The sequence below is a fragment of the Eubalaena glacialis genome, chromosome 8 (genome assembly GCF_028564815.1).
Source record: "Eubalaena glacialis isolate mEubGla1 chromosome 8, mEubGla1.1.hap2.+ XY, whole genome shotgun sequence".
Classification (NCBI taxonomy): domain Eukaryota; kingdom Metazoa; phylum Chordata; class Mammalia; order Artiodactyla; family Balaenidae; genus Eubalaena; species Eubalaena glacialis.
Window position 1 is genome coordinate 124749844 of NC_083723.1, and position 13506 is coordinate 124763349.

Sequence of the window (13506 nt, forward strand, 5' to 3'; positions counted from 1 at the left end):
TCATTCCAGGTCCTTGCTTGCTGGATAACTGATCATGAGCTTGATTTTCTGGGTCTAAATGCTTGGTTACTATGATGGGGTGTCCTCGACAATAGGCATGATTGGTCTGCTGGTCCTCATTTTAAATTCATGATTTGTCGTATTAGTTTGCTAGGGCTGCCGTAACAAAATACCATAGACTGGATGTCTTAACCAACAGAAATTAATTTTATCACAGAATAGAAGCTTGAAGTCCAAGACCAAGGTGCCATCAGGATTGGTTTCTGGTGAGGCCTCTCTCCTTGGCTTGTGGATGGTGCCTTCTCACTGTGTCCTCACATGGCCTTTTTTTTGTGTGTGTGCATGGCTGAGAGAGAGACCTCTGGTATCTCTTCCTCTTCTTATAAGGACACCAGTCCTATGGAACTGAGGCTCTACCCTTATGACCTCATTTAACCTGAGAGGTTCCATCTCCAAATACAGTCACATTGGGGGTTAGGGCTTCAACATAGGAATTTTGAGGGGACACAATTCAGTCCATAACAATTGACATTCTGTAGGATAGATTAGTCTTTTGTGAATTTTATATTGTGAATGCCAAAGAACTGGATCATTCCATGCTGAACTGGTGAATTGGAATTGGACTTTCCGATTTTTCAAAGCAGATTAGTTTTAACCTTGTGAAGTGCGGCAGCTCTAAGAAGATAACCTGGCACCTCTTGCTTTAATACAACTGTCGGCAGCATTCAGTTGGCTGCCCCACTTCACCTGTCATCATTAACAGAGAGGGGATTGAAGTCAGCTAGTAGCAGGATTCCATACACTGTCAGCAGGCGCGGCAGCTCTCACATTGGTGCTGAGAACAGCAGTGGGAGAAGCTAGAAAGAAAAAGGTCAAGGAGGCAGGAGTAAAGGAAGAGTTATACCCTTGGCTGAATTTGTTGCAAGAGTTAGAGAAGCCGCGGGGGGCAGAAGGGAGTGCGTTGGGACAGGTGGACAGAGGGCCTCGGGTACCTTGGGCAGCAGGCCTGCTGCCCTCTCAGTCCTGGCAGCCGAACCCTGTTTGTGGTTACAGAGGCTCTGTTCACAAGGTGAAGTTCAAGATGCAAAGTGGCTTCGCTTCCAAAGAGAGAAGGGAGCTTGTCTGTATGTGTGTGGCTGTGTGGAGAGTGCCGGAACAGGGCCTTTCTGGTTCTGGTGGGCACAGAGGGGAGGCACCCCCCAGGCAGAGGGTGGCGGGAGAGCGGGCTGGGAACGTGGAGAAGGGCCAGCACTCGTATCTTAAGGAATTGTCGTTTTATTTTGCAAACGGGGAACCTTCACCTTGTTTCCCAGGCTCCCTCAGGGGCCTCGTCCCAGACTAGAGAGTCGCCGAGCCCTGTCCTGGTCGACCAGGGCAGCCCTGCCTGTATCTTATTTATTTGAGCTTCTGTGCAGAATTTGCTTGATTGTTTGAAAAAAGGTTTTCTCTACCTATTTTTTTTTTCCTTTAAGTTGTTGGAGAATGTTGAGAGTCATTGAAAAGTTTCAGGCAGAGGAGTGTATGTGTGGTGATCACATCCATAGAAAGAGGATGTGGGAGGGGTCAGGAGAAAGTAAGTACATTGTAGACAGTTGGTGTTTGCAGAGTTCAGGTGTAAAGGTCCTGTAGGCAACTGGGTAAAAGGTTTGATGCTCTGGGGAAAGGTCTAGACTGGAGACAGGGATTGAGCCCAGAGATGCTTTTGTTTCTGAATGTCTTTTAAATCTTTATTTTGGAAAAAAAAAGAAAGACAGACAGAAAGAAAGATAATACAACAAAGACCCATTTACCTACCACCCGGAATGAACGAATGTTAACACAACTGCATCTTGTAGATACGTAATACAGACATACATCCGTGTGAGTGCCAGCCCCCTTTTCTCTCCTCCAGTCCTTCCCCGCTCTCCGTCCTTTGCTGGACATTAGCTGTATTCAGTCCACGCTTCATCCTTATGTTACAGATACAGGATACAATGACAGTATGTAGTATTTTGTGAATTTAAACATTTCCAAAATGATACTTATACTGTAAATAACTTTCTGCATTGTTTTTTTTTAAACCCTCAATATTTTGTTTTTAAGATGTATCAGTGTTGCTATATACAGATCTAGATCAGAAATCTAATACGTGAATCTACATTTGGGCATTTTCCAGTTTTTTCTCTGTTGTACAAAATGATACAGTAAGTATCTTCTTATCCACATGTGCTAGTTTCCCAAGAGAAAATATGAGAAATGGGGTTGTTTCATCACTCAGGTATGCACCTCTTCAGCCTTGTCAGGTATTGCCAGACGGCTTTTCCGAGCGCCTGTACTGATTTAAATGCCCATCAGCAGTGGATGGGAGTTTCTGATTCTGCACATCCTTGACGACAGTTGATCTTATTTGACTTAAATTTTTGCCAGTCTAATGAATGTAAAATGACGTCTCATTTTATAAGTCTGCATTTCTCTGATTACTCGGAAGGTTGAGCACCTTTCATTGTTTGTGTATTTGCCCATTTTTCTGTTGCATTTTTTGGCCTTTTTTATGGAGTTACAGAAACTCTGTGTGTACTTTGAATACTAATGTCTTGGAAATATCCTCTTCTATTTTATTTATTTATTTATAATTAATTAATTAATTTATTTTTTGGCTGTGTTGGGTCTTCGTTGCTGCGCGTGGGCTTTCTCTAGTTGCAGCGAGCGGAGGCTACTCTTGGTTGCGGTGCGTGGGCTTCTCATTGCGGTGGCTTCTCTTGTTGTGGAGCACAGGCTCTAGGTGTGCAGGCTTCAGTAGTTGTGGCACGTGGGCTTGGTAGTTGTATCTCGTGGGCTGTAGAACGCTGGCTCAGTAGTTGTGGCGCACGGGCTTAACTGCTCCGCGGCATGTGGGATCTTCCCGGACCAGGGCTCAAACCCGTGTCCCCTGCATTGGCAGGGGCATTCTTGACAACTGCGCCACCAGGGAAGTCCCTCTTCTCCTATTTTAAGATGTCTTTAAAATTATTTTTTAATCCCAGAAGATTAAAAGTTTCATGTAGTTCAGTTTTTCAGTCTTACCTTTTTTATAATTTGTTTCTATTAAAAAATGCATTTGTAGTCTAAAGTCATAAAGACTGTATTTTATTCTAAGAAAAATTTTTTTTTTTTTATGGTGTGGGAGAGAGAGTTAATTTAATTGTTTTCCAAATGGAAGTCCAGTTGCCCCAGCACCACTTATTGGAGGGTGCCTCTTCAATCATATTGAGGCACTGTATGGTTGGGAATATTTATGGTGTTTTTCTGTTGCAAATTCATACTGTATTAAATACTATTACTTTGGCCTGTCTCTTTATATCCGGTAGGTCTGGTTCCTTCTCCTTTTTCTTTCTCAGAGTAGCCTTGGCTATTCTTAGGCCCTTACTCTTTATCATAAATTTTAGAATCAGTTTAAGGTCAATGAAAAATTATGATGGGATTTTGATTAGAGACACATTGGATTTGTAGATTAATTTGAGAAAAACTTGATATCTTGGGACTTCCATGGTGGTCCAGTGGGTAAGACTCCACTCGCCCAATGTAGGGTGCCCGAGTTTGATCCCTTGTCGGGGAACGAGATCCCGCATGCATGCAGCAACTAAAGATCCTGCATGCCGCAACAAAGATCCTGCATGCCGCAACGAAGACACGGCGCAGCCTAAATAAATAAATATTTTTAAAAATTTGATACCTTTATGAATTGAATTTTCCTATCCAGGAATATGGTATATATGTTTTATTGTTTATTCATGTCTCTTATGTTTTTCAGTAATGTTTTTCAGTATTCTTTAAAAAGCTCATATATACCTTTTGCCATATTTATTTTTAGGTACCTTTATTTTTTTTGCTGTTGTGAATTTTTTTTTAATTAAATTTTCTAATTGTTGCCGCCATAGTAGGAATGCTGCTGAATTTTTAAAGTTGTTTTTGAATCCAACAGTCCTGCTGCCCTGTCTTATTTGTTCAAATAGCTTGCAGGTTCTCTTAAGTTGTCTATGCAAGCTATTGTATTAACTGCAAATAATGGTTATTTTGTCTCTTCCAACCCCAGTACTTCATATTTTTTTTCTTGATCTGGCTGCACTGGCTAGAACTTCTATCAGTGACTAGAGCTGGGGATAGCCGTGCTTTTGTCTTTTCTGATTTTAAAAAAGAATGATTTTACTGTTTCACTAGTGATTGTTGTAGGTTTTTGTGGAAATGCTTTTTCAGGTTAATACAGTGCCCTTGTATCCCTAGTTTACTAAGAGGTTTTTAAAATTTTTTTAAAATTATGAATAGATGTTGACATTTAAGGCTTTTTGTGTATCTCTTGAGATGATTATGTGGTTTTGACATTTAGGCTCCTAATATGAATTAATTGATACATTTTTTGAATGTTGAACAGTCTTTTATTCTTGAGATAAACCCTACTTGGTTTATGAAATATCAAGTACATGCTGAATTGTATTTGCAAATATTTATTTGGGATTTTTCTATCAATGTTCAAAAGTGAGATTAGTGTATAATTTTTTTGTACTAGTTTTGTTTGGTTTGTACATCAAATTATACTGGCTTTATGAAATGAGGTTGTTAGCTTTCTTTTCTGTTCTTTGGAATAGTTTATATAAGTTAGGAATTATTGTTTGAAGGTTAGTAAAATGTTTGACATTCTTTTGAGAAATATACTGGATATTTTTATTTAAAAATTACTGTTGTCAGGATTTCCCTAGTGGTCCAGTGGCTAAGGCTCTGCTCTCCCAATGCAGGGGACCCGGGTTTGATCCTTGGTCAGGAACTAGATCCCACATGCTGCAACTATGAGTTTGCATGCTGCAACTAAAGTTCCCACATGCTGCAACTAAAAGATCCCGCATGCTGCATCTAAAGATCCCGCATGCCACAACGAAGATCCCACATTGCAGCAACAAAGATCCTTCATGCCGCAACTGAGACCTGGCACAGCCAAACAAACAAACAAACAAATAAATAAATAAATGTTAAAAAATAATTACTGTTGTCTGTCAACTGCTGTAGCAAGTGTTCTTGAGATATAGAATTTTTATCTAAATCTTTAGGTGTATTCTTCCTTAGATATACTCTCCCTGATAATCTTCCTTAGATTGCCTTCCAATGACTTTTTAGCACTTGGAGAATAGCCTATGTCTTCTGGTTATACACATTTTATACCCATACGTTTTTTTTTTTTGATCTGCAAAACTTTTACATTGTTCTTTATTAAGTTTAATCTTGTTAGTTTTGATTCATCATTATAGCTAACTGAGGTGCTTTATTTTTTAATTTGTTTAAATAATTTACAAGCTCATACATACCTTACAACTATATTTTATTTGTGTTTAAAATATTTTATTTTGAAATATAGAGTCACAGGAAGTTGTAAAGGGAGTTTAGAGAGGTTCTGTGTACCCTTTTTCCTGTTTCCGCCAAAGGTTACATCTTACACAATCATAGTACAATATCAAAACCAGGAGTTTGACGTTGGAACAGTGTAAGTGCAGTTCTCTGTCATATTATCCCATGTGTAGATGCCTGTAACCACCACTGCAGTCACGATATAGAACTATTTCATCACCACAAAGATGTATTATTTCTTTATAATTACACATATTATTTCTTTATAATTACATGTGTTATTTCCCATGTTATTTCTTTATAATTACACGTATACCCCTCCCCTCCACCGTCCTTGCCCACTGACCACCACTAATCTGTTTCCGTCTCCATAATTTTGCTGTTTAGGGGATGTTATAGAGATGGAGTAATACAGTATATGTGTCCTTTTGAGATTAGCTTGCTCATTTGGCATAAAGCCCTTGGGCTCCATCCAGGTTGTTGCATGTATCAGTAGATTGTCCCTTTTTATTGCTGAGTGGTATTATTCCAGTGTGTGGATGTGTACCACAGATGTTTAAACATTCTTCTTTTGAGGGGCATCTCGGTTATTTCCAGTTTTTAGCTATTACAAATATAGCTGCTGTGAACAATTGTGTATAGGTCTTTGTGTGGACATAATTTTTCATTTCTCTGGATAAATCCTGTGTATAGCGCAAGTTGTATGGCAAGTTTGTGTTTAGTGTTTTTCAGTAGCTACCAGAGTGCTTTCCACAGCGGCTGAGTCATTTTGCACTCCCACCAGCTATGTATGAGAGAGCCAGCTTCACCTTGACAGCGTTTGCCATTGTCACTGGTTTACTTTATCTGTTCCAGTAAGTGTGCAGTGATGTCTCATTCTCCTCCTTATTTTCATTTCCCTAACGGCCAGTGATGGCAAACATCTTTTCATGTGCTTATTTGCTATCTGAATATCTTCTTTGAAATGTCTCTTCATGTCTTTTGCTCATTTTTTAATAGTGTTGCTTGTATTTTTACTGTTAAGTTTTCAGGGTTCTTTGTATATACTCGATATGAGTCGTTTGTCAGATATGTGGTTTGCAAGTAATTTCTCCCATCATTTAGCTTGTCTTTTCATCCTCTTCACAGGGTCTTTTGCAGAGCAAAAGTTTTAACTTTCGATGAATCAGCTTTTTGATTCATTGATTTTTCTCTGTTTTTCTGTTTTAAATTTCATTAATTTCTGCTCTTTATTTCCTTCCATTTTCTTGCTTTGGGTTTATTTTACTCTTCTCCGTTCTTAAGGTGGGGACTTAGATTATTGATTTGAGACTTATTCTTTTTTCTAATGTAAGCATGTAGTGTTAAAAATTTCCTTCTTAGCACTGCTTTAGCTATGTCCCACACATTTTAATATTTTGTATTTTAATTTTCATTCTGTTCATGCAGTTTTTAGTTTCCCTGAGACTTCCTCTTTGATCCATGGATTATTCAGAACTATGTTGTTTAGTTTCCAAGTATTTGGGGGATTTTCTCATTATCTTTCTGTTATTGATTTCTGAGTTAATTCCATTGTAGTCAGAAAGCACACTTTTATGGTTTTAATTCTTTTAAACTTGTTGAGATTCGTTTTATGGTCCAGTATTAGATTTATTTTGGTCCCATGTGCACTTGAAAACAATGTGTGTTCTGCTCTTGTTGGGTGGAATGTTCTCTTCATGTCGGTTAGATCCTGTAGGTTGATGGTGTTGAGTTCTTCTATATCCTTGCTGATTTTCTCTCTACTTGTTCCATCACTAGCTGAGAGAGAGGAAAAGTCTATATCTATAATTGTGGACTTGTCTTTTTCTCCTTGAGTTTTTGTTTCATATTTTGCAGCATTCTTTGGTACGTACACATTTAGGATTGCTCTGTCTTGACAGGTTGACTCTTTATTGCTATTTAATGTCCCTTTCTATCAGTGGTAATTTTCTTTGCTATAAAGTTTACTTTTTCTGATAGCAGTATGGCTACTCATACTTTCTTTGATTAATATTTTTGTGGAGTATCTTTTTCCATCTTTCTAGTTTTAACCTACATACAGGCATACCTTGGAGATGTTGTGGGTTTGGTTCTAGACCACTGCAATAAAGTGACTATCACAATAAAGCGAGTCACACGAAACTTTGGTTTCCCAGTCGATTTAAAAGTTATGTTTACACTGTTCTGCCATCTGTTAAGTGTGCAATAGCATATGTCTAAAAAAACAGTGTATGTACCTTAATTTAAAAATACTTTATTGCTAAAAAATGCTAACCATCATCTGAGCCTTCAGCAAGTCATAGTAGTAACATCAAAGATCACTGATCACAGATCCCCTTAACAAATATAATAATGATGAAAAAGTTTGAAATATTGTGAGAATTACCAAAATGTGACACAGAGACATGAAGTGAGCAAATGCTGTTGGAAAAGTGGCACCAGTAGACTTGCTCAACTCAGGGTTGCCAGAAACCTTCAATTTGTAAAAAAGACTAAATAAAAGCAAAGCACAGTAAAACCGGGTGTGCCTGTATATTGTTATATTTGAAGAGAGTTTCTCGTAGACAATGTAGAGTTCAGTCATGTTTTTTTAATCCACTCTACCAATATGTCTTTTAACTGGCGTGTTTAGACCATTACATTTATTGTGATTATTGATTAGTTCTTTTTCTGTTTGTTCTTTCTGTTTTTCATTTCTTTGTTTTGTTTTACCTAACTTCCTGTGGATTACTTGAGTATGTTTTAGAATTTCATTTTGACTTATCTGTGGTGTCTTATTTATTTATTTAGGCTGCGCTGGGTCTTAGCTGTGGCACGCGGGATCTTTGTTGTGGCATGCAGGCTCTTAGTTGCGGCATGTGGGAATCTAGTTCCCTGACCAGGGATCGAACCCAGGCCCCCTGCATTGGGAGCGCAGAGTCCCAACCACTGGACCACCAGGGAAGTCCCATATCTGTGGTGTTTTTGAGTGCTTCTCTCTGTGAAGCTTTTTAAGTGTGGTTGCTGTAGCTATTACCTTATATATACATAGCTTTTCTTAGTCTGTGGTGTCAGCATTTACCAGTTTCATTGACATGTAGAAACCTTATCTCCCTTTATGTCCCTTTACCCTCCTCCCTTTCTGTTACAATTGAGGTTATACATTGAGAAGCACATTAGCATTATAATTTTTGCTTTAACTGCCAAACATAATTTAGCAAACACAAGAGGAGAAGGAAAGGAATTGTAATTTCCATATTTTTGCTCTTGTTCTTCCTTCCTTCCTGATGTTCCAGGATTCCTTCTTTTATCATTTCCTCTCTGTTTAGAGAACTTTCTTTAGTCTTTTAGAGTAGATATGTTGGTGACAAATTCTGTTAGTTTTTGTTCATCTGAGAATGTCTAGATTTGCTCTTCATTTTTGAAGGAAATTTTTGCTGAATATAGAATTCTGAGTGGGCAGTTCTCGCAACACTTGAAAATATGCAACTTCCTTTTGGGCTCCCTGATTTCTGATGAGAAATTTGCTGGACGCATTCAGAATTTTTTCTTTGCTCTTTAGTTTTTGGATTTTTTTTGGGTTTATCCTCTTTGGAGTTTATTCAACCTTAAATTTATGGGTTTATTTTATTTTTTTTGCCAAATTTTTTTTTTCCCTCACCATGCAGCTTGCAGGATCTTAGTTCCCCAACCAGGGATCGAACCCAGGTCCCCTGCAGTGGAAGCGCGGAGCCCTAACCACTGGGCCACCAGAGAATTCCCAAATTTGACAAATTTTTAACCATAATTTCTTTGGATGCGTTTCCAGCCCTACCTCCTTTCTCCTCTCATGTGGGACTCAGAATACATGAATATTAGATCTGCTGTTGTCCAGCCCACATGTCCCTGAAGCCCTGTTCATTTGTTTTTCAGTCTGTTTTTTCTTTGTTGTTCAGGTTGGGTTATTTCTGTTGCTGTCTTCAAGTTCAGTGACTCTTTCCCCTGTCATTTTCTGCTGCTGAGCTCATCCATTGACATTTTTATTTCAGGTATTGTGTTTTTTGGTTCTAAAATTTCTGTGGGTTTTGTCTTTATATCTTTTATCTTTGCTGTGACTTTGTGTTCCTTTGCTGACTTCCTTTTATTTTTCATTTGTTTCAGGTGCATTTGTAGTTGCTCATTGAAGCATTTTATGATGGCTCCTAAAATCTTGTTTGGTAATTCTCTGTGTCATCTCAGTGTTGGTATCTATTAATCATCTTTTCTCATTTCACTTGAGATGTTCCTGGTTCTTGCTATGGTGAGAGGTTTTTTTTTTTTTTATTGAAACCTGGACATTTTGGGTATTATATTATGAGATTCCAGATCTTATTTAAATCTTATGCTTTGGCAAGTCATTTCTGATATCGCTTCAGCAGGGGAAGGGGGATACCCTTTGTTAATGCCAGTTTGGGGCTGAAGTTCAGGTTTTCCTCTTGGCCTTTGTTGACACTCATTTGGGGAGGGGCTCCATGTTGCTGCTGAGTGTGGGCGGGGGATCAGACCCCTGACTGGGCCTCTGCAGGTACCATCTGCCGGGAGGGTGAGGGGTGGAAGTGCTGACTTTCCACCGGGCCTCCTCTGGCAGGACCCCGGTGTGGAGGCAGAGGGGTGAGATGAGTCCTGGCTCCCGCGTGGTGTCTACACTGTGCGTGGGGGGTTTGTTTTTCTGTCGTGTTTGACTGGAGTCAGGCAGTTGTATGTTTTCACTGCCCCTTTCACCTCCTTTGGCTGGAGACAGCAGGCTTTTGGGGACCGTGTTTGTTTGTTCCCACTGGTGTTTCTGGGTTGTTGGCTTCCCTGGCAGCCAGCGTAGGATACATGAGACAAGCAAAAACCTGGAAGTCACCAGCGTGTTGTTCCTTGGGTCCTGAGGTCCCTAGCCAGTCTGCTGCTTTCTCTTCACCTCTCAGCATTTTTTTTTTTTAAATAAATTTATTTATTTTATTTATTTATTATTTTTGGCTGCGTTGGGTCTTCGTTGCTGAGCGTGGGCTTTCTCTAGTTGCGGCGAGCGGGGCTACTTTTCATTGCAGTGCGCGGGCTTCTCATTGCGGTGGCTTCTCGTTGTGGAGCACGGGTTCTAGGCGCACAGGCTTCAGTAGTTGTGGCACGTGGGCTCAGTAGTTGTGGCTCGCGGGCTCTAGAGCGCAGGCTCAGTAGTTGTGGTGCACGGGCTTAGTTGCTCCGCAGCATGTGGGATCTTCCCGGACCAGGACTCAAACCCGTGTCCCCTGCATTGGCAGGTGGATTCTTAACCACTGCGCCACCAGGGAAGCCCCACCTCTCAGCATTTTTATGTTTCTTTCAAATATAAAGTCCAGGGATTCTAGCTGTGCTTAGTGAGAGGAGTAGAGAAAAGTATGTTTACTCCATCTTTCCAGAAGCAGAAGTCCAAATTTAATTAATTTTGAATAGGTAATACATTCCTGTGACATACAAATTAAATGCTGTAAAAAGATGTACAGTGAAAATTAACTCTTTACCGCCCACTTCCCCTCTTAGATGGCAACTACTGTTTCTGGTTTCTTCCTTCCTGAGGTAGCTCTACATGTACCAGCAAATATATACAGACGTGTTTTTACCTAAGTGGTGGCATCCACGAACACCGTTTTGCACCTTGCTTTTTTTCTCGTGGCGCTCCATCTTTGAGAACGTTGTGGGTCACTTCGTGAACTGCTTCATTGCTTTTTGTGGCCTCATGATATTCCATTGCATGGAGATGCCACATGTATGTAAGTGGTTGGAATGTTTAGGTGCTGATCCTGTTATCTGTTATATTTGTTGTCCTTGCCATCTTAATGTTCTCTGCACACTTGTTGTCTTTGTTTACACCTGAGTCAGGGTCCTGTAGGAAGCTGTGGTGTGCTGGAGGAAGCTGCGGGTGATTTAGATCTGTGTCCTACGATGAGTCATGTGTATACTCCGTGAATACTCAGAGATGCTCATTGATAGCTACTCTTTAGACACATTTCTCCATCATGTTTGCAAGGACTATTTGGACCACATCTTGCTTTTCATAGGTATGAACAAAAGATTTTGAATATAAGCTCTGTAAACCTTTACTCTCTTTCATGGCTTTAGTTGCTTCCATGTAATAGTTAAAAGAAGCACGCTGTATGGTTTGTTGCTGCTGCTGCTGCTAAGGGCCACTAAAACATAGATCTCCTGTGATTCGGGGTCAGAGTACTTACATCTCCCTTTTGGGAGGGATAAGATTTACTTTGTTGTCAGGTGAATTTTTGAGCGTGGTAGCTTCATTCTCACTAAGGTTAGCATTTTTGTCTTTAAGGTGGTGAGTTTTCTCTTGGTTAGATATATTGCCCTCAAATTGTTGACAAACTTGAATGAAGTCATGAATTGAAGAATCTTTTTGTCTTTGTCTCTTTACAGTCTTTTATGTTGACTTGGCAGTTTAATTCTAAATTCATGCATAGTTAAGTTTGGTCTTGCCCGGAGGGTGGAATCTGGCACTGCCACACTGTGAGGAGTTTTGAGGTCTGCTGCAAGCCCTCTCTCCAGGGGCCCTTTGAAATGCTCCCTGGCGCATCAGATGATTCTGTGTCAGTGCGCCACTGGTCAGTGTTCAGAGATGGGTTGTGTTTGTCTCCACAGGTTGCCTTAGTAAGTGTTGGCCCTCCAGACTTTTCTGGCCCCGTTCTCAGCCTCATGGCCCCGACGGGCTCACTGCTTCTGACCTGGATGCCTTCTCTAGGCTCAGCCCCAGCATTTCCTGCAGAAATTCTGTCCTTTAGATTTGTGCCACCTTTAGTAACTTGAAAGCTTCGAGACTAAATGTGGCAGTGAGTTGGAGTGAGAAAAGGAGATGGGCAAAGTGATTTCTGTCCTTTTTTTTTTTCCACCTCTTCAGCCTGTTACTTAAAGATAGCTTTCTGAGAAAAAGGATTAAAATTCACTCCCGTAGCTTTGTTGCTATTTTTCATTTGTAATAAATTGGGGATTTCAGATAATCTACCTTTAAAAATAATTGTATTTGTTTACTAATTTGTTTTGGAATAAATTTGATGAAGAGTAGTTTTTAGGAACTCAGAGTTTAACCAGGGGTTAGGAGTTTAAATGGAAAATTGAATCTTTGGGAAGCTTTCCACATTTCATTAGATGTTAATTCTGGAGTTAAGTTTTATATGATTATTTACTACTAAGTATATTCCTAAGTATCAAGGTTAAGCTCTTATTAAAATAATGTTTCAAAAAAGCCATTAATATTTTTACATAATACAATTGTTTGATTATTGTACTTTTCTTTTTGTTGGATAGTAGTCAGCAACCTCTTAGTTTTTCTTTTAATGGGAAATCAGGTTTTTTAAAAATTTTTTGGTAACAAGACTAAAAATATGTTTTAAATCTGACATAGAGTTTCATGAAAATGACATGAGGCGTTTTTCAGTTTACTCTTTTCTTCTGTCTTATATTTAAAATTTTGTCTCCTATATTGTATTTAGAAATTTGGAACCTATTTGATACTCCATGGGCATTTCACTTACTATCTTGAGGAATTTTTTTCAGATGAAACTGAGAAATTTAGTAATGTAGCTTTTGTCGGCATTAAAAGCAGACCAGCTGAGTTCTTTTGTGCCATGCTGAAAATAATGCTGGAACGTGGTAACTTGTTCCTGTATTACTTTATGTACTCATTGATAGAGTCTTTTCTATGAACACACTCGACCCCAAATAAAACCCTAACGTTGAAAATTTACTTGTACATACATAGGGATTTTATCATCCTCTCTTGATCATTGAAATGAATGAGTATGGTGATGGGCTCTTTGTGCTGTTTTTCCTAAGGTATTGCCATCAGAGAGTCTGCAAAGGTGGTCGACCAAGCCCAGAGGAGGGTGTTGAGGGGTGTCGACGACCTGGACTTCTTCATAGGGGACGAAGCCATAGATAAACCCACGTACGCCACAAAGGTAAACTCCTACCGGGATTGGCTTCTGCAAGTGCACAGCCAGGAGCAGAGCACCAGGACGAGTGATGCAGAAGGGTGCTCATGTAGAATCTGTACTTGTGAGCTGTGGAATATATTTTATTCTTACGTTTGAAGAGAGGTTTTGTTGTTGTTGTTTTTGATGAGGGTATTTTTGATGTGGGGAATCAAGTGAATTTACAAATGCAGAGTTGACTCAGGGACCGCTG

The 13506-nt window shown here is 39.6% G+C and overlaps 1 protein-coding gene across 4 annotated transcripts in view; it reads left to right on the plus strand.

Annotated features, from left to right (window-relative positions):
- The window catches only part of ACTR3B (actin related protein 3B), a 59893-nt gene that overhangs the window by 17146 nt on the left and 29241 nt on the right, over window positions 1–13506 (plus strand). For 3 of the 4 annotated variants that reach the window (XM_061198204.1, XM_061198205.1, XM_061198210.1), the window contains one exon: window positions 13156–13280. The exons of the other annotated variant lie outside the window; for it this stretch is intronic. In XM_061198204.1, coding sequence (XP_061054187.1) covers window positions 13156–13280 — 125 coding nt within the window. The remainder of the gene's footprint in view (window positions 1–13155; window positions 13281–13506) is intronic. 4 annotated transcript variants of the gene reach the window in all.